The 21024-nt window shown below is 34.0% G+C and overlaps 1 protein-coding gene across 3 annotated transcripts in view; it reads right to left on the bottom strand.

The window, feature by feature from the left end:
• The window catches only part of LOC150101414 (uncharacterized), a 510839-nt gene that overhangs the window by 336502 nt on the left and 153313 nt on the right, over positions 1 to 21024 (bottom strand). For all 3 annotated transcript variants that reach the window (XM_090400454.1, XM_090400453.1, XM_090400455.1), the window contains exon 6: positions 10162 to 10670. In XM_090400454.1, the coding sequence (XP_090256580.1) occupies positions 10162 to 10670 (509 nt within the window). The remainder of the gene's footprint in view (positions 1 to 10161; positions 10671 to 21024) is intronic.

The following is a 21024-nucleotide window of genomic DNA, read 5'->3' on the forward strand; positions in this document are numbered from 1 at the left end:
AATTGGCTAGGCCCTTGACGTGTTTATAAAACTTGAGTCTCAGCTCAGGAAAAATACCACAGGAATGGAAAGAATGCATGATAAGTCCATTGTACAAGAATAATGCAAAACCCAATGTATCTAATCTCTAACATCTTCACCACTGTTTCTGTAATGATAGTGAAGATTTTACAGAAGTTGGTAAGAACTTGCATACAGAAATGGGCTGGCAGACAAACTATACTCTGCAAGAAACAGCATGGGTTTACTAAATGGAGGTCATGTTTTAGCAATCTGCTCATATTTTATGACAATGTTATGGCTAAGTACGATACTGTTGGACTTTGCTAAGGCATCTGACAAAATACTGCATGAAAAACACTGGATAAACTGAAGAATAACAGATTAGAATATAAACTCTTCAGTTGGATAAGTGATTAATGAATTAGTAAGAGATAGTGGTACACCTAAATCTCTTTTTACACGATAGATACGTTCCTAAAAATTACACGTAAATAGAATTCACATAAAAAGAACTACTGACTCCATAGAAAAAGTGAAGATTGGTTCCAAACCTGAAATATAAGCATAATAATGAAAAAAACAAACATTAAATTCATTAGGATCATAAGATTTTTATTTACATTTCATGGAGAACACACATACATATAAAGAATTTTAATAACTTAAAAAAAAACATATTTCAATTGTTTGCTAACGATTCTATAAAAAAATTTTGTTATTCGCTATCAGTTTCTCACAATAAACGCAAAAGCTTTCGTTTTCGTGAGACTGTAATATCACTAGAACTGCTAGATATGGTATTATCATCATCGACTTCCGTCTCAACTTCTGGAATTTGTCATGTCTTGAACAAAAATACCACTGATTGTTTCAGTAGTTTTAGGCATGAACTCAGTTATTAATCGCTGTGTTGAATTGCTTTAGATAAGTCGCGATATAATTCTCTGTATGAAGACATTAACAACTTAAGCTCACGTGAAAACTTCCCAGCACGTTCTTCATTTGGATCATGTCGGGCAAAATAATTGCCTAAATTACTGGCCAGTTTAAGACATCCTTTAATAATATCAGCAGTAAAAGTAGGATTATCTTGATCATTATCATTAACTTCTTCGCTTTCAGGAGTGTCAGAAACAATCTCCATAAACCTCTTAGCAAAGACGAAAATCAATTAACAATTCTTCAATATCTGCCAAAGTAAGATCATCGAATTCTTCTCTGCCAATTTCACATGCCAAACTTATTATATTGGGGAATTCTGCAGTATGATTGAAGGGAACAGGAGCATTCTCTTTAACACGTTCGCTGCCACGCTACTTCGGCATAGTCTGTTCTCATACGCTGAGCAATTTCACTTCAGCAATTTCAGAGGTTATAGCAATGATGTAGTATTGGGCGGCAGAAAAAAAAATTGCAGATTTGGGTGTTCTATGGCAGGATGACCGGGTGCATTATCAAGAATCAAAAGCACTTTAAATTCGAGACCCTTGTCATTCAAATAGCTAACCTCTGACACAAAATGTTTGTGGAACCACTCAGTGAAAATATCACTGGTCACCCAAGCTTTTTTGCTGGCCATCCAATGAACTGGAATTTTTGAAAATCTACACCTTTCATTGGCCGTGGTCTTAATGATCGATTTATGAGCAGTGGTTTTTAACATCCGATCTCCTAAAGCATTCGAACAAAATAGGAGTGTTATGCGATCCTTTACTGCTTTGAACCCACTAACAATTTTTTGCATTTTTGATATGTAAGTTCTGTTTGGCATTTTTTCCAGAAAAGGTGGTTTCATCCATATTCCAAACTTATTCACAAGTGTTACCTCCATCTTCAATTATTTTAGCAAGTTTTTGTGGAAATGCTTTAGCAGCTGTTTCATCAGCAGAAGCTGTTTCACCTTTAATTTTTATATTGTGAAGAGTGTCTTTTAATAAACTTAGCCAGCCAACCATTGCTTGCATGAAATTCATATTTTTTTCTTCGATTGAGATGAAGTATCTGGCTGCAGTTTTTTAATCTGTTCATAAAATCTCAATGCTGATTGCTTGATGGAATTTCCGTCAACTGGCATTCTTTTTTGTACATTATCTTCTATCCACATCACTAAAGCTTTTTCGGCCTTTTCTAGAACAACATCTCTTGTGTATGATGATAATTTCGCACTCGATTTTGTACTAGAACATATTGCATTTCTAAGACTCTTCATTTTTCTTTATAGATCTGACAATTGATTCATGGACTCCAAAATGCTTACCCACAGCCGTCGCACGTTCCCCAGTTTGAAGACTATCTAAAATTTGAATTTTTATATCCAAGGGAACAGCTTTTTCTTTTTTTTTTTTTTGGTTATTGGCAACATCATGTGAGGGCTGGATTAAAATCTTCGGTTAATGAAATTAAAGTTTGAAAATTACATATAGCTTGCCATTTATTATTTCTTGGCAAAATTATTAATTTTATATTTGCAATTGCATTTGTTATAATTTTACATTTGCATTTTTTGTATTTGCAAAAAATGCGGTAACTGTCTACTCAAACACCAAATTCAAACTGTTAAGAACTGCTTTTTTATGCGCAGTCAGTTATGTAATTCGGGGAATTCCCGATAAATGAAATTCGTAAGAATTTAGAATTTTCTTAATTGAAATGAGAATGAAAAAAAAAAAAATCTCAGAATTTTCTTAATTGAAACGAGAATGCAATTCTACAAAATTCTCAGAATTTTCTTGAATTACATATTTTTTCCTAATTTAGACTTTTAGGTTGGTCACGTAAAAGTGAATAAAAATCACGTAAAAGTGAATAAAAATCACGTAAAAAAAATTATTTTTGATATCACAATTCGCGTAAAAAAAATTTGCATAAAAAGAGGTTTAGGTGTATATGGTGGGTGTGAATCTGCCAGATACAAGGTGATCAGTGGTGTTCCCCAGGGATCAGTCTTAGGACCATTGTTGTTCAATCTATATATTAATGATATTGGGAAAGAAGCTGACAGGAGATATTCAACTGTTTATTATTGTTGTTAAAGGTCACAAAGCAAAAATTGCAAATACAACTCTGAGGGTAATTGCAATGTTGAGATGAACACTGACATGTAAAGACAAGGAAGTTATTTTGCCTCTTTACAAGGCCTTAATATGACCCCCCACCTGAGCTACTTACTGTCTACAGATTTTGTCTTGTGGGTTTAGTGGAAAAAAAAAAACTATGCAAAGAACAGTTACAAAGATTATGTTGGGATTATGAGTCCTTGACTCCCTGGAGGGCTCAAATAAATATTGGCTGCCAGAAAGAGTGGACAGATATAGACCAGAGAGATGGGAAGACCAGTGAAGCCGGAATAGGCAAATGCCTAATCCTTGAAGAGAAGAAGAATGTTATGATTATGGAATATAGATTACAAGGCCAGATGGAGAGTATATAGACTGTAGAAGACGTCTATCATATCACTTCTCTTTCTCCTAATAAATAGGAGAAAGAGGGGTGATATAAGAGAGGTCTATAAACATAGGATGTGGCGTGATGAAATTATTTGTTTCATGTAAAGTGGGGAGAGAAGAGAATATGGAGACATCTGTGGAAATTAAGTTTGTGCATGGCTAAAAGGAGTAAAAACTAAATGTAGTAGTAGTAGTGAAAGTGGAACAGTTTGTCTGTTGAAAAAGTGAGTGTATCTACTGTAACTGAGCTTAATAGAAGTTATGACATCTGGTATGGGTGATGTATGGCCTTTCTTGATGAGCCTTAGACTCCCTGGAGGTCTCAAATAAAATTAATGAGAATAATAACAATATACCCTGTGAGGATATCACTAAGAGAAATATAGTCAAAAAGATTTTTCTTATCTCTTGTGTCTTATTTCCATATGATATTATGCACCTCTTTATAACATGACATTATTAATAGCCTAGTCCAAATCTTGAACAGAAATTAAGCAGGTGCTTACCATATTAGGATTGCTTTTTTTTTTTTCTTTTTTTACAAATTTTCAAAAACCAGTTTTGCATGTCTTGTCTGCCCTGTGATTTTTTCTGTGTAGGTGTTCAAACTAGAACTAGCTTTTCCTTTTTTCTTTGTAACCAGATTTCCATAATGACTTAAAAAATTCCTCTACTTCTTTCTTACTAGAATTATCAGTGGCACAAAAAAGTCTCACAGTCAAATTTCTCATTTTGAAAATGTCTTAGTCATTTGTCTCAGTAACAAGAATTATGTCAACAGCATCATTCCTGTTATTTCAATATCCATCTATTAATAAGGCACAGTGACAAGGTGTGATTTGGATTTTGGTTCAGAAGTCCTGATAGTCCTCCTACAGATGTTATGTGGAGATATACTCAAGTTATCCAGCTTTGATCCTTAAGTGATCCTTTATATCTTCATTTTAAATATGACTTTGTTGCTGAAAGTAGAGAAATTTGCAGGTGATATTTTATTTATATATAGCTGGCTTGGTTGGCTGAGTGGTTAGCATGTCTGTGGGTTCAAACCCTGCCATGGGTATGGATGTTTGTGATTGTCCTACTAACTCTGTGTGGAAAGGGAATCTGTGACCGCTACCAGTTATTCTAGCAGAAGATTTCACTCCCAAAACCCGGTGAGGTACAGAAGTGACCATATGGCATCTACAGATGGCAAATGTGATTTTTTTAAATTATTATTTTTTATTTATAAATTAATGGCAATAAACCTTTTACTTTACAAACAGATCACATGGTTGAATTTTTCAGGCAGCAAGATACAGAAATTTAACTTCTATGGATGTCTCCGTGTTCTCTCTCCACTTTCCATGAAGGGAATTAGCATATGCTTTATGGTACTCTTAATTTAAATAAACTGAACTGTAAGAAACTAGCAAAGACTTTTTTTTTGTCAAAAAAACAATACCAAAAATGCACAACAACAGGTTACTACAATACAATACTAGTGACTAGAATTATTATTTCACATTCTTCCTCATTTCTTTGTGTTTTTGTGATCACTTTTTAATTGTCTGAGTAATTAGAAACAAAATATTGGTAATAAAGTATCTGCTTCTTTTACCTATGGTATTGTGATAATTCATTAAACCATCAAACTTCATAACACTACTGTTTTAAGTGTAATGAAGGGAGCTAAGGTCATCTGTTCTAAATGGTATTGATAATTCTATCTTCCAAGGAAAAGAGAAGATACACAAGAGACTTGGCAGAATGCTGAGTATGGATTACTAACTCAGATGGTGGACTGCTGTAGTAGAAATATTCTTGAGAAATCAGCCCAGTAACCTACTGGTGTTGAATTGATTTCTCAAGACTATTTGAAAAATGGAACTCTATTTTTCAGTTCATTGCAAGAGAGTAGTCAGCTAAACCTGATTTCTTTTTAAGAAATTTTATGCAGTCCTCATGTTTTTTCATTCTAACATCTGTGATACACCAAGTCTGGGTGAAGGAGCAAGATTTCCATGTGTATCAGATCCTGTATACATTAAAATAGGTTAAGGGAAGATAAGAGATCATTGGCTCTGATAAGATTTGATGGGGGTAGGGATGAGAGAAATCTTACATATTTTAAATTTGTAAGATTGAGTTGTTCAACCAGACCTGTATGGTAAACAAGACAACTATGTAATAACTTAGCTGATAGTTTTGGGTTGCAGTGTCATGTTATTACATGGAAGTTGTTAGAGTGTTTTTTATAAATTATTTTTCCTGCTCTGCATTGAACAGTGTAAATGTTTCCTGACTTTTCAGCATAATGCTACCAAATATTACTATACTGACCAATACAAGGGGAAAGAGAAATTCAGAGGTGAAACTGAGTCACAAGGAGTCAAAAAACACTTAGTCAATTCATTTAGTCTTCTAGTAATTATATACAGGTAGCCCTTGTATAACACGGTACTTATACAACACGGTTTCGATATATAACACGGTCTACAAATTGTAGTAACCCTTTATCTTTTCATATATTTTTCACCGCATGACTTAAAAATCAAATTTTATCTTCGTTAAATTTGTGTCTGCACGTATCGCAAATATTATTATAAGTAGCGAATTCATATTAGTGGAAATACCCCTTACCACATGTACGTCAATTGCTTACCATATAAAGCATTTATTGTTGATAATTGTCTTTGTTTTCTACCAGGAAAGCACATTAAAAATAATGAGTGTGTTAATCTCAAGCTGAGCACTTTATTTTCTGGTGAGGTACATACATAATTAATGTTGTTGTAGTTATAGCCTTTCGGTTGTTTAGGGGCAGCTATATATATGCCACCATCTGGGGAAATGACTATGAGCAAGATTGACTTCCTTGCCGTACTATATCCTATGACTATAGCCTGTGTGTTCACGGGCTAGTTTGCCTGCTTGCGGGATGAAAAACCCCAGATAAAGTGGTAAAAAAAAACTCAGCTGTCCATGCCCAAGACCAGCTAACTTGGCTATGGTCGAGAAAGATCCTTAAGCTTCTCACGTCGTCAACAGGAATCGAACCTACGACACTCCTTCCCCAGGCAGTTGCAAAGTGTATAGCTACTAGGCTAACTGCACGGATACATAATTAATATGTAATGCTTTTTTTATGTAAAAAATTTATTTTTATACTAATGGCCACTAAAACTGCAACAAAAAAGGAAAAAACCAACACTGAAAAGAAAATTCGTTTCTCTTGAAGAAAAAATTAAAATATAGGATCGGTTGAAAAATGGAGAAAAACCAGGAGTTGTTGCAAGGACTTTGAATTTAAATGAATCAACAATTTGAACAATCAAACAAAATTAACATAAAATCCGAGAAAGTGTTATTGCTGGGTCAGTGGTAAGTGCAAAGCACGTTGCTCACGTGTGCGATATTCTAATGGAAAAATGGAGAAATTTCTAATGATTTGGATAGAAGATAATAGATTTCGTTGCACTCAAAAGAAGTTTCTTGGGATGGAAATCTTATTAAGCAAAAAGCTCTCAAAGTTTATAAACATTTAAAAGAACTTGATCAAGATTCTTCAGAAGAAAGCTCTCAACATGGATTTTGTGCCAGTAAGGGTTGTATGCTTTTTAAAGTTTTCGAACTTTAAAAAGCGGTTTTCTTTGCATAATCTTAAAATCCAGGGAGAATTATATCATCATCAGCAGACATAGAAGCTGCCCAGAAATACCCAGGAGAACTCTTAAAAATCATTGAAGGTGGTGGTTATAGTGAAGACAAGGTGTTAATGTGGATGAATCCACATTGAACACCTGGTGATATTGAAAAACATTGAACATCGAAAAATTGCAGCATAGTGGTAAGCAAGATCTTATTACTGACTTCTTGATAACTAAACCAGCCAGAGTATGCAATGAGAATTATAGAAATGATGTCCAAGAGATTTCAAGTGATGACGACATCTGGCCACTGTAAATAAAGAACATCTACAAAATGTTAAAGATACCAAGTTATTTTATATGTATATAAATATAAACTTGGATTTAATCCATTTCCCAAGTAAGCAAACAGACAAGATCCCCCTTGTCTGTTTGCTTACTTGGGAAATGGATTAAAACCAAGTTTATATTTATATACATAAAAAATAGCTTGCTATCTTTAACGTATATTATACCCAAGGTAAAAAAACTTTCTACTTCTACAAAATGTTATTTTTGAAGACAGTGATGAGGATTAAAATATGCACTTTATTTTATTTTGCCTAAAACATTTATGCATTATGTGCAATGAATTTACGTACAATTTGTAATTTTAATATTTTATTACACTTTTATATATGTAATTATTTTATAGTTTGTTTTCTTAACTTACATAAATTACCTGAATTAAATAAAAAAATAATAATTTTGTTGAATATGTCATTTGTGTTTATATAATTTAAAAAAATTACATAAAAAAAAAAACTATTTCGGAACATAAACCTACTTTTATCTATGTGATCCGAGTCTCACATAATGCGATTAATATAACGCAGCATTTCTATGGAACCTAACATCTGCATTATACGAGGGTCACCTGTATGTGTGTGTGTGTATTATTGCTACAGGTTGCACTGTTTCAATCAAAACATCTGCATTACTAAGTTGAATGCTTTATCTTTTATTATTATTATTTGCTATAATATGTTACTCGGACAATCTGTGTTATACAGTCATCCAAGAGATACTGATATGAACATCAGAATGTTACTATACCAGCCAGTGCAAGGGAAAGGAGGGGAAAATGGATCACAAGGAAAGAAAGATAGTCTAAAAATCAATTACATTCATTTAATCCTCGATTAATATGGTTTTCTTTGTTTTATTTAATCTAGTTTATGCTATAGGCCACGATGCTTCACGTACATAAGTTATTAAGTTTGATGCTTTATCTTTAGGTGTTATTATTTGTTAATATTACTCTAGTAATTTGTAATATACAATCGTTCAGGAGAATGAATATGAACATCATGATTGAATATCAGATGATATGGTAACTTATGATATCTTAGTCCTCTCAATGGCATATTTCTAGAATTGTGTACAGTTAATATGTACACAATTCTAGAAATATGCCATGGTACCAGACAATAAAACAATGAATGAATGTAAAAACTGTACAGACCACATCTGTAAACTCTGAAAAGCATGAAACAGTATTTATAGGTTTCCTTTCTAATCCTCTGCCTTTTATTCCCAATGGAGTTGGCAGAGCTCATTTAGTCATAATGAAACTTTTTTTTTTGGAAGATCAATGAAAGGCTAATGTCCACCCATAGCCATCACCTACAGCTGAGCCCAAAACTATCAGTGATTTCATAGGCATCACAGGATGAGAATACTGCAGACGACTGCCATCATTTCTTGGTCTTAAATCCTAAAGATTATATATTATTATTACCCAAGACCCCATGGAGTCAAGGACTCATCTAGGAGTCCTTTTATCAAACACATAGCTCATCATACCGTGCTTTAAACACACTCAAATTCTCTGCAGACACTACACTCTCAGGCAAGGCATTCCAATCATTCACAACTCTGCATGAAAAAAACCTGCTTCTCACTCCCCTACTCACACCCTCCTTATACAGCTTTCAGGGATGATCTCTGGTTCTCCCCCCTGATCTCCCACTATTTTGTGTAGAAGAACCTTTCCAGCATTGATCCTATAACCCCTTAATAACTTGTAGGTCTCTATCATATCTCCCCTCCTCCTCAATTCTATGGATGATTTGAGTTGAAGAGCTATAAACCCGAATTTCGAGAGAGAAAAAACTGCTGCCTGTGCTGAAGGTTGATTAACTCAAGAACCAGCTGAAAAAGTAGTCTAGTAAAAGTTCCTCTAGTGGGCAGCTAAAATTGAATTTATAAGTGCTTATTCTGGCAGGCTAACACTATGGAGACATATATCATTTCCACACGGCTGCAGAGCATCTCATATGAACATGCTGAAATATTTAACACTTTACAGCCCAGTAATGTAACTCTTCTTTAATTTCATGTTTATAACAATTGAATATTAAAAAAATTCTTTTAGTTATCTTTTCATATATGAAATTTAAATAAACATGCAATTTTGAAATAAAAAGTTGAACATTTTTATGTATTTGCAAATGATTAATGAAAGAGAAATTAATCAATTATGACAAACATTGAAGTAAGATTTATAAAATAAACAGTCCAAAGTTTCAAAGACAAAACTGGTTTTATTTGCATCCAATTTTTATTATAAGTTTTTCCACGAAAACATTGAGTGCACATAGCAAAGTTTTATAAAGCATTTCTTTTTTAATTACCGTAGCAAAACATTATCACTTGATCTATTTCTGTAATCAGTATATTCTTTGAAATAAACTGGATATCACAAACTATCATTCCTGGCATTATGTAAAAAATATGTTTTTAATGTCACAACATGACATGAATGCCCTAAGACAACAAAATAAAAATGGGCTTCAGTGTTAAATTAACATAAGTTCCTTTTTCTTTGATGTGTGCAAGTATATATATGTGAAAAGATGCAAATATAATATATTTTCTTTTATTAAATTATATAAAAATTCTTCAAAAATATTTTAAAAATCTTACATATAAAAGTAAATATAATGCAAAAGATAGTTATGTTAGATTTTGAATATACATGGAATAAAGGCTAAAATGGAAATTTGTTATTTAAAATGAGTATTTTTAAATCAATATACCTTATATTCTCCCTTAAGTCTTTCTTCTGCAGAAGTCATTGAGTCACTGCATATTCTGGTTCTTCTTCTTGTTCTGAAACGTTCCATTTTGAATTCACCTTTACTTATTTCTTCTCTGATTTCCAATTTCTTTATAGGATGTGCAATTAAAACAAATCCTGTAAGGTTGTTAAGTGAAACATATTTTGATGAAGAAAACGGCACTACTGCTAAAACACAATTCTTTTTAGTTGTAAAATTTTCTTTATCACTTCCTGGAGAAAGAAGTACGCAAGGTGCACCTGGAAGATCACTAAGAGCAGAATGAATCATAGGAAAATGTGGATTATTTAATGTCGATGAGGGAGCAGTTAATGGCATAAAAGGACGGATGTGAAAACAACTCATAGAAATGGCCTCTTTAAGGTTTTTAAGTTTCTCAGCAAGATTTTTTGGTATATCTTCTTGATTAGCTTTATGAGGAGATACCCCATGGACAACTGTTAGCAGACACTGACTGGACTCATCCCCTAATAAAATAAAATATACATACATATTATATAAACATATGCGCACACAAGAATACTGAATGTATACACAGTAATCTCTCAATTACCCGCCTTCAATTAAATGACACTTGAATAGGTTAGTGTGACAAATTACTTGGTACAGCACCAAGTAATTTGTATCTAGTTATCTAATCCTTCATTTATATGACTGGCAAATAGCTCTCCCATGTAGTTGGATAATTGAGGGATTATTGTATATGTATTCAGTATTAAAATGAAAGAAGGGCTACAAGAGCTGCAGTGTATAAAAATGTGTGCACTATACTGCAATAATTTTACAAGTGTGCAATGACAGTTAATAGTGCACACTATGATGCAGCCATTTGCAGAGCAGCAGACAATGCCATATTATGGTGGAATTACAATCCCACATTGCTGAAATCAAGCCAACAACAACAAAGCTATAACCAAGGAAAGATGTATTCAACACCAAGGAGTTGTTTGCCATTGTATTGCTGCTGAATGACCACAAATTTATAAAATTATCAAAGAAAGTAACTGAAGGATTCATTTACTGAATGTAAGTGTATCTGTTTTGGTATTATCAACAGAATCTGAGTGTTCCAATTTACAAGTGCTTTTAGTAACTGATGTTAGAGAAATGAGAACTCCCATGTTAAAGACAGCCAATACTCAAGTCTAGATAGTGTCTGAGCCATTAAAGTTATGCATCACTTGATGTTTGCAAATGCATGCCATTTAAATTCATCTATAAGCAAGGTCAGGCTTTGAATGTTATCATATATGCAAAGAGTTTGCTTTACAAGTTTGTTATATTTTAGTTATACAATTAGCAGAACTAGCCACAAAGAAGTCAGTTCTAATTAGCAGTTGATTTAATAGATTCTAGAGTCATTTCGTATTCAATGTGCCTGTTTTTGTGACAGGTAACATCTATAACAGATAAAATGCACAGACCACAATTTAAATTTGTGTCCATAGAGGATTTGATTATTAAAAATCAAGTATCCCATGATTCTGAAAAGCAGTTAACTGTGTTAGCAGTAAAGAAAGAACATATGCAAATCACAGAGAAAGAGACTGTGAGAAACTCAGCAGGCAACTTAGGAAAATATTACAGAATAAAATTAAGATGGGGGAGGGGAAAAAAAATAATATGCTTGGAGTTAATTCTCTTCCTGTACTATTTCATGCCTCTTATAAGCAAGGCTGGGATCTTACAACTAGGAAAAAAACATTGAATTTGCTAATGCCTTTCATTCCCCTCACAAGTAGTAGATGAGGCCATTTCAACCTTATCTAGCTTTAGGAGAGAGTGGGCAGTTCAATATTATTATTACTAGACGCCTCCAGGAAATCCAAAGACTTGTCGAGGGAGGGCACCTGCTCTACAACTCTGTCTCTGCCACTCAATCCACCAACTGACCGCAACTACACCAACGCCATCTACCGCCACCCACCACCACTAGTATTTCCAAGGACAATCACAAACATCCATGCCCATGGTGGGATTCGAACCCGTAGCCTTTTGGCTGGAGAGCAGATATATCCACCAGTAGTTAGGGGATAAAAGGGGATATCCACCAGTAGCGAAACAGAGATAGCTGGCCCAAGGCTATCACTAATTTTAAGTGGCATCCAGTGACAGAAGGATGGGTCACCATCTCATGGTCCCTGAAAATAGTGTGAGCTCTGTGGCCAATTTTCTTGAATTTATGGGATGAAAAAAGCAAGATTCCATGAAAATGAACCTGCTTTGCCCATGCCAGAGATAGGCTTAGAAAAAGTTCCTACAGTCAAGGACTAGAATTGAACTTAGGTTTTTCTTCAGGCAGCCTAGCGCTGTGTATGCAAATGTTACTTTCACTGAGTTAAGAAATGAAAATTACCTTTTGTGTGCAATCAGTGGACTAGGGGTATGAATCCCATACACCTAGTTTTTGGTGGTAGATTATTTTCATTTCACTGCCTATCCACTTTGCCACTCCTTGGCAGGCAAATAAAATTTAAACACTTTAGGAATATTTCAGCAGTGTCAGAATGTAATTCAAGATAACTAATGAATGAGTGAAGTAGATTAAATGATTTAAATAAGCTACTACTTTACAGAAAAAAATGTTATGAAAGGCAGCTGTGAAGAATAAAGTGAAAGCTAAGAAGCCAAAAATATAAGGGAAGAGAAATTTGAATATGAAAGGTAAATCATATGAACCAAATGAAATCCCAAGAAGTTAAAGATGCGGTTGGTAAGTGGGCATAATTAAACAACACATTTAATCATTTCTATATTTCATCTCATTCACTGAGATATCATCAGGGAAACAATATCAAAATTGCAAAAACACACAAATTTGCACAAACACTAAGTGAAAAAGATTAGATAGAAAGCCTCAAGTTTTATGAGAGGGCACTCTCTATGGGCACTGTTGGCTAGCTTTAGCTGTGTTGCGCAGGAGGCCTAAGAATTAACTTCCCAAACCTTGGGAAGTTTAATACACCCATATAAGATAAAACTACTATGCTTCACTAAAAATACAAATTTGAAACTTTTTTTTAGAATCAACAGCAGAATTAAAAAAACTGACCTAATCTTAATAAATATAGTTATATTAAACTTCCCAAGATTTGCAAAACTAATTCTTGGGCCTCCTGCCCAACAAAGCTAAGGTTAGCCAACAGCAAACCTCATAGGACTTTAGGCTTTCAGTCTAATTTCTCCCACTTAATGTTTGTGCAAATTTGTGTATATTTGTGTATGCAATTTTAATATTGTTTCCCTGACTAAATCTCAGTGACCGAGATGAAATAGAGGAGTGATTAAATGTGTTGTTTAGTTATTTATACATGCTGTATTTGTCCCATTCAACTCCACAATGAGTTCAAACCAGCATGTAAATCTAAAGAGTCTATTTCACAGTGCAAATAATCTGGTTCTTAGTTTGGAGGAATAGAGAAAAAGAATATTTTACAGATAGGAAATGAACTGCAAGTATAACATTCTAAAATATCAAATATACTACTACATGTACAAAAAAGACAGTAAAAATGGAATACTATCACCAATCACCAGGTGAGCATTCAAGATGATCTGAAGGAAATGTATTGAGAAATTAGCAATGCCCTTGGTTTAAGTTAATTACATAGCACAAATGTAAAAACATCAAATTACATAACACTGCATTTCTTGTCTGGTGGTTAAGATTGAGAAGTCAGGATAGAATACAGGATTAGGAATACAAGAATATAATTCTCTAGAGCAACGGTTCCCGAAGTGGATGGTACCACCCTCTTGGGGGGGTGGTAGTGGCTTCATGAGCAAAAGGGGGCACTGAATTGAAGTAAGGGGGGGTGAAAGCATAAAGGACAAAAATTAGGTGCTTAAAATAATTTATCATCAATAATTTTGATGATATAACTGTTGTATAATATAAGTAAAGGTCATAATGGTTGCTTTATTTTCCAAGGAAACATACAAAATGCAAGTTACAGCCGATCAGTGTTGAAGTCCTACAACAGGTCTTAACAAGCAAAGTGTTGGCAGGCATGCACTTTCAAGTGATTGGGATTTTACAAGTCCAGTATGCACCGCCAGGAAAAAGTGCATGTTATGACTTGTTCACTGTATAATACTATAAATATGTGAGACATATGAAATCAGTTTTAGATTATTCTGAATTGTGTGGCAAGCAGTTAGCAATTTGATGTAGTGCATAAAAATTTTGGTGCATATTCAATACCTAGTCTGTATCGAAAATATCTTGGCTGAACCCAAGAGGTAATGTAGACAACATAATATCAAATATTTGAATTACAGCTTTATTCAGTCACCTACAAACAAAACATTACCAATGTGCCTGATATGCTAAAAAGTTTTTTCAAATGAATCTATGAAGCCTTCAAGACTAGAAAAACATTTGACAAAAGTTAATGCTGATAAAAAAAGATAACTATTTATTGTATTTTCAAGCACTTAAAGAAAACTATTTGAAACAACTAACATTGGCAAGTATGTTTACAGCAGCATTCAAACTAGATGATAATGGGTAGCCACCTCTTACATTTACATACTGATTGCTAAATTGGGAAAACCGCATAATATTGGTGAAGAACTAATCCTACGAGCTGTTAATGAAGTCATACAGACTATACTGCACAAGCCTGTCTCTGATATTATCAAGAAAATTCCTTTGAGCAATAATACAGTGAAGAACTGATGAAATGGCCCAGGATGTTGAAGACTCATTATGTGAGTATTTAAAAAAATAACCAGCTCTGTATACATTGATGAGTCTACTTTACCAAGAAATAGAAGCTTTACTTTTAGCATATGTACGATACATAAAAGAAAAAATTTCCAAGAATTATTATTTGCTAAACATTTGCTAACTAAAGGAGAATCGTTATTTCATGTACTGGAAGTTTTTTTTAAAGAAAAAGAAATCCATTTGAATAATATCTTGTCAGTTGCTACTGATGGTGCTCCAGTGATGGTAGGGCACTCTTGCGATTTTATTGCATATTTCAAAGAGGCAGTGCTAAATGCATTCACTGTACACTGTGTGATTCATCATCAACATTTAGTTGCCAAATACCTGGGTGATTGCCTACACAAGTCATTACATTATGTAATTACGGCAATCAACAAAATCAATAGTCATTTTGGACAAATTTTTTGAACAAATTTGTATTGAAAATGATGAAGAATTCAATCACTTGCTGCTCCATACAGAAGTTCATTGACTATCAAAAAAGGGGGGGGGGATCTGTTTGAATTGATTTTATAAAATCTTTGACCCAGTGCTACAGTTTTTAGAAAACAGAGTTGATTCTTTACAAGCCGACTTCATTAATTTCAAAAGTGACATAGCTTTACTTAAATTATGGGGATATTAAATCCCACATAGTTTTAAAACCGAATAAGAAACTCAAAGATCGGAATCAGAGAGTTTCTTGCCGAGTATAGTAAACTATAAAGTATCGGCGACACTAGCGTTAGCCAATGCAAGTGATCCTAGTACGTAGTACAATACCGGGCAACTCGTTGCAAAGGTGGGGGAGGTTCAGATCGCTATTCTTAGGTATTTTCCATAATGATGAAGCCTCAAAAAAGGCTGAAACCGGTCTGGGCAGTGACCTCCCTCCATAATGTAATAACAACATACATTTCCTAGGAAATGTGTTTTTACATTATGGAAAATACCTAAGAATAGCGATCTGAACCTCCCCCACCTTTGCAACGAGTTGCCCGGTATTGTACTACGTACTAGGATCACTTGCATTGGCTAACGCTAGTGTCGCCGATACTTTATAGTTTACTATACTCAGCAAGAAACTCTCTGATTCCGATCTTTGAGTTTCTTATTCGGTTTTAAAAACTATGTGGGATTTAATATCCCCTTAATTTAAGTAATGTTTTCATTGCCGAAATGAAGCTTTTTTAGCTCTTTTTACTTAAGTGACATAGCTTATTTGACAGACTTGTTTAACAAATTTAATGAAACAAATTTACAGCTCCAAGGAGATGAGCTGAATTTAATAAAAACAAAAGCTGTTATTTCTGTTTTTGTGTCAAAACATGTCCTGTACAAATGAAACTTCGGACAAGAATTCAGCCAGTTTCCAAAACTATCAACAGTGAAAAAATGTGATGAACATGTACCACTCAGCTATTGTCAGCACTTGGAGGCTCTTCATTGTGATTTCAACCAACAATTTAAAGATATTCTTGAAATGAAAATACCAATTGGGTTTTTGGATCCATTTTCAAGTACAAACACAGAAGAATCTTTACAATTACAAGAAATGATAGAAGTAACAACAAACGAGGAATTGAAATTAGAATTCAAAAACTGGTACCAACAGTTCTGGTGCAAAAGCAGATGCCCATACTTTATCCTGGATTGTAGGCTGTAGTAAAAAAGTTTTTAATTACATTTCCATCATCATATTAAAAGGAAGATGGGTTCAGTGTGATCACAAATCTTTTAAATAAAAAAGAAACCAACAGCAAATAGCTGATTGCGATGATTTAAGAATGCTGCTGACAAATATAGAGCCAAATATCAAATTGGTAGCAGCACACCAGGCGCTCATCCTTCTCATTAGGATTGTTTTTTTTATTAGGACTGATCATTATTCACTATTTTATGTGCAATTTATGTTTGCTTACTTAATTTTAATAGTGTTATTAAATATTCAGCTCCAACTTGTCCTATGTCCTACATGCAATTTATCTTTTGTTGATTTCAATAAATATTTTAAAATTTCAGTTCCAAGGTATTTTATTTTCAAACTTCAAAAATCTCTACTAGATGCATAATAAAATGCAAATTTGTTTCTGTATCGATCTATTTGTTCGCTTAAATCTTGAGAGCTGCAGATCCAATTTTCTTTTATATCAGACAGAGCTGGTCAGGTCTTAGAAAGTAGTTTCCAGGGAAGTGCTGAATAAATTTTTTTTTGGAAAAGAGGGCAGTAAGCCAAATAAGTTTGGGAACCACTGCTCTAAAGACAAAGAGTTTGTTAAAGAAAGATCTTGTTATGGCATTTCATTTTATTATAAGGTGATAACTGTATTAGATGGGAAAACTGCATAAAGTCACCTCATACTAAAACTAATCAATTTACATTCCATAACCAAGTACCAAAAAAAAGTCCAGAGATCAAAGTCTTATAAGCCCTGATGTCATGCTAAATGAATTTCACTACACGAACCATCCTCTACAATGAACTACTCCTTTGATCCCTTATAAATTCATTATAAGAGCTGACAGTGTATTATCATTTTTTGCATGTCTGTCTGTCTACGTGGTAATCAAATTCATTGGGAATACGCATCAAAAGATATTTAAATTTACCTGACATGGAATGCTTAAGGCAGCAATTGTCAAACTTTTTAAACAAACACTCTCCCCCTCATCCTACACTTTTCATTAAACAATACTGACCTATAGTTTTCTCAGAATGTATTTTATTCTAGTAAAACAAAGATGTTATAGGATACTAAGGCAAGTGATGTGAAGTCATTAGCTTCTTTATACAAGTTGCCCAGTCCTGAAAATAGTTCAAGCACAAACTTTGTTTGCTTACATTTGGATAAAGGATTCAAACAAGAATAAAATTTCTTGGCATCTTTAATTTAAAGAAATTCTTAGTTTTTTGACAGTATATATCATACTTCAAACCAAAATAGCACACAGACAGAGATATTTTAAAAATGATAACTTAAATTTCTAATTTAATATATAAGAACAAAAATATTTAATTAGATAGATATATATGTTCTTCAGCACATATTTTTTCAAAACAAGGAGTTGTTAATGACATTGCCACTCATAATCCCTTTCCAAGATTAGTTGAGATTGATATTTTGTCATCATTGCTGCTACAACAGAAAATGCCATTTTACACAGATGAGTTATAGCAAATTAATAAAATGTGAATTGCCTTTTTAGATAAATCCGTTTACTCCTTTTTCAACGCAAATCAAAATGAATAAAAATGTTTTGGTCTTTGATCCTGAAAACTTACCTTAGTTTTTCAGGATTAAAGTCATATTTCAATATACGAGGATGGTCTGAAAAGTTCTTGGCCTAACAATGAAAAAATGAATTTATAATTTCAAAATTTTATTTTTTAACATAATTTCCCTTAAGACTAATACATTTATTCCAGCAATGCTCCAGCACCATTATCCTGTCCCTGTAGTGGTTCTCAGTAAGAACTGCAAAATATCCTTCTACAGCTGCAATCACCTCTTGATTTAAAGAAAAATGCTGACCAGCAAGGAAGAGTTCTAGTTTAAGGAAGAGATAGAAGTCAGAGGGAGCCAAATATGGCGAATTGGGAGGATATTCTTCCAACAATTCATAGTGCAGATCCCTTAATTTTCCCGTTGCCAAAACACCTTTGTGGGCAGGTGCACTGTCCTGATGAAAGATGATTTTTTTCTTCTGCACACTGGGTCTTTTCTCACAAATTTTTTTTGTCTAGTCTGGTTAAAAGATCAGAATAATATTCCCCGGTTATTGTTTTACCCTTTTCAAGATAATTAATAAACAAAATTCCCAAACACCAATGAAATGACCTTTCCTGCTGATGGAACCAACTTTGTCTTCTTTGGTGCTGAAAACCAGGTTCTGTCCACCGTTTTGACTACTGTTTGGATTCTGATGTGTAATGGTAATCCAAGTTCTCATCAATAGAAATAAATCGACGCACAAAATCAGTTTTATTCTTGTTAAAATGCTCCAAGCACTGTTCAGAGATTTTCATACGAGTGGGTTTTTGATCTGCTGTGAGCAAGCATGGCACCCATCTTGCACAAAGCTTTTTCATTTGCAATTCTTCATGCAAAATATATCCTACATGTTCTTTTGAAATGCCTATAGTTTCACGCACTTTGACTCGCTGGTCATCCCATACCATATCGTGCACTTGATCAATGGTTTCTGGTGTTGTTACACTTTTTGGACGTCCTTCATTTGGATCATCTTCAAGGCTGGTACGGCCATGTTTAAACTCAGCAGCCCATTTCTTAATTGTCGAAAACAAAGGAGAAGAATGCCCATAAACTTTCATGAACTCTGAATGAATTTCTTTTGGCATTAAACCTTCTTTTAGAAAGAATTTTATAACTGCACAATACTCAATTTTATCCATTTCAAGGGATACAGACCACACTTTTGCTTCAGACAGCTGTATAAATAAAGTAAACTGCGATATTTTGAATGGCTCAAACATTAAAGGAACAGGACTAAAATGAATTAAAGGAACAGATAATGGATTATGATTTAATGAGAGCACAGCATAAATATTACTCGCACAATAACAGAAGCTTTGGAACCTTCGCAGAATCTGTTTACTGAATTGAAGAGACAAAAAGCAGCTTCCAATAACAATGTTTTTTAAAAAAGTCGACAAAGCTTCCACTATCGATGATCCTCAGCTGTCCACATCATTTGCTCAGTAGGCAAGCAAGCAGCCGACTGCCAAAAATTCAGAAGATGAATAAATATGTAGCTGAACACAACGAGGTGTTCTGATCTCAGTTGATTCTTCCTAATAAGAATAAAAATGTTAAGATATTATTTACAATTACATTTTCATTCGCATATTTTCTCATTTCGTTCTAAAGACAAAGTTTTATTGAATGAGGCAATTATTTTTGGTTTGCCACTTCACACATACTACTTGGGTGCTTTCTACTGCATTTGGGCACACATTCCATTGCTCCCCATAGATTCGAAAGACGTAAAAAAATTGTTTCATGATAATTTTAAATAAATATGTAATTTGTTATTGAGGAATAATGGAATGTGTGCCCAAATGCAGTAGATAGCATCCCTGGATAGTATAGGTGAAGTGGTAGTCTAGAAATTACCTCATTTAATAAATAACTCTTTTTATTATTTATTTATTTAGCCATACAATTTAGTGTATACATTAACTACATAACATATTCACTAAAGAACCCTACAGTCCTAGCACGTGAGACTAAGTCAATTTACTAATAATTTCCTGCTTCAATTTTACTATATATGTGCAAAAATCTGGGTCTCACTAGCAGTTCGATACTAGCTGCAGTTTCAGGTATCTGCGGAAGACGATGGAACCAAACCCTGCAGATACGGGGGCCTACTGTACTTGATAGAATGATTGCAATTTCACATGGATGATTATGACAGATGTAGCAACTTTGAAAAAAAAAAATGGTGCCGATGGTGTTGCCATCTATGGTCAAGGCCAAGAACTTTTCAGACCACCCTTGTACTGTACTGTTACAAGACAAGTCGATTAATTATTCTTGCTCAGACAGCAATCAAACAATGTGTACTATATCCATTGACAGAAAATGTAAACATCCAAGACTAAAATAATGGGTGAAGTTCTTTATGTAGACCAGTCAATGACTAAAAGCAGGTCTTTGCATTCTGGGAGTTTATTTGCAGTGCAAGTAATTTTTAAACTGAAAATCATATCGAATATATTATACTGTAAATTTAATATCTGCAGTTCTATCTTCATTATTAACACCAGATCCCCATGATGTCAAAAGAGTCATCACAGGAGGGACATACTATTACATGCAAAGCCCATCAAACTGTGCTTGAAACTCATTTAATGTATCTGTAGTCATCACAGTGTCAGGCATCGCATTCCACTTACCAGCCATTCTCCATGCAAAAAACCAGCTCCTTATGCCCCTGCACACACCCTCCTTATACAGCTTCGAGAGATGTCTCCTTGTTCTCTCTCCCCTTTCTCCCATTCTAAGAAAAATTTCTTTCACATCAACCCGGCAGCAACCCTTCACCAGCTTAAATGTCTCGATCGTATTCTCCCTCATCCTCAT

Source organism: Typopeltis vanoorti, chromosome 11, assembly GCF_054136105.1.
Source record: "Typopeltis vanoorti isolate ZY-2024b chromosome 11, IOZ_Tvanoo_1.0, whole genome shotgun sequence".
NCBI classification, from domain to species: Eukaryota; Metazoa; Arthropoda; class Arachnida; order Uropygi; family Thelyphonidae; genus Typopeltis; species Typopeltis vanoorti.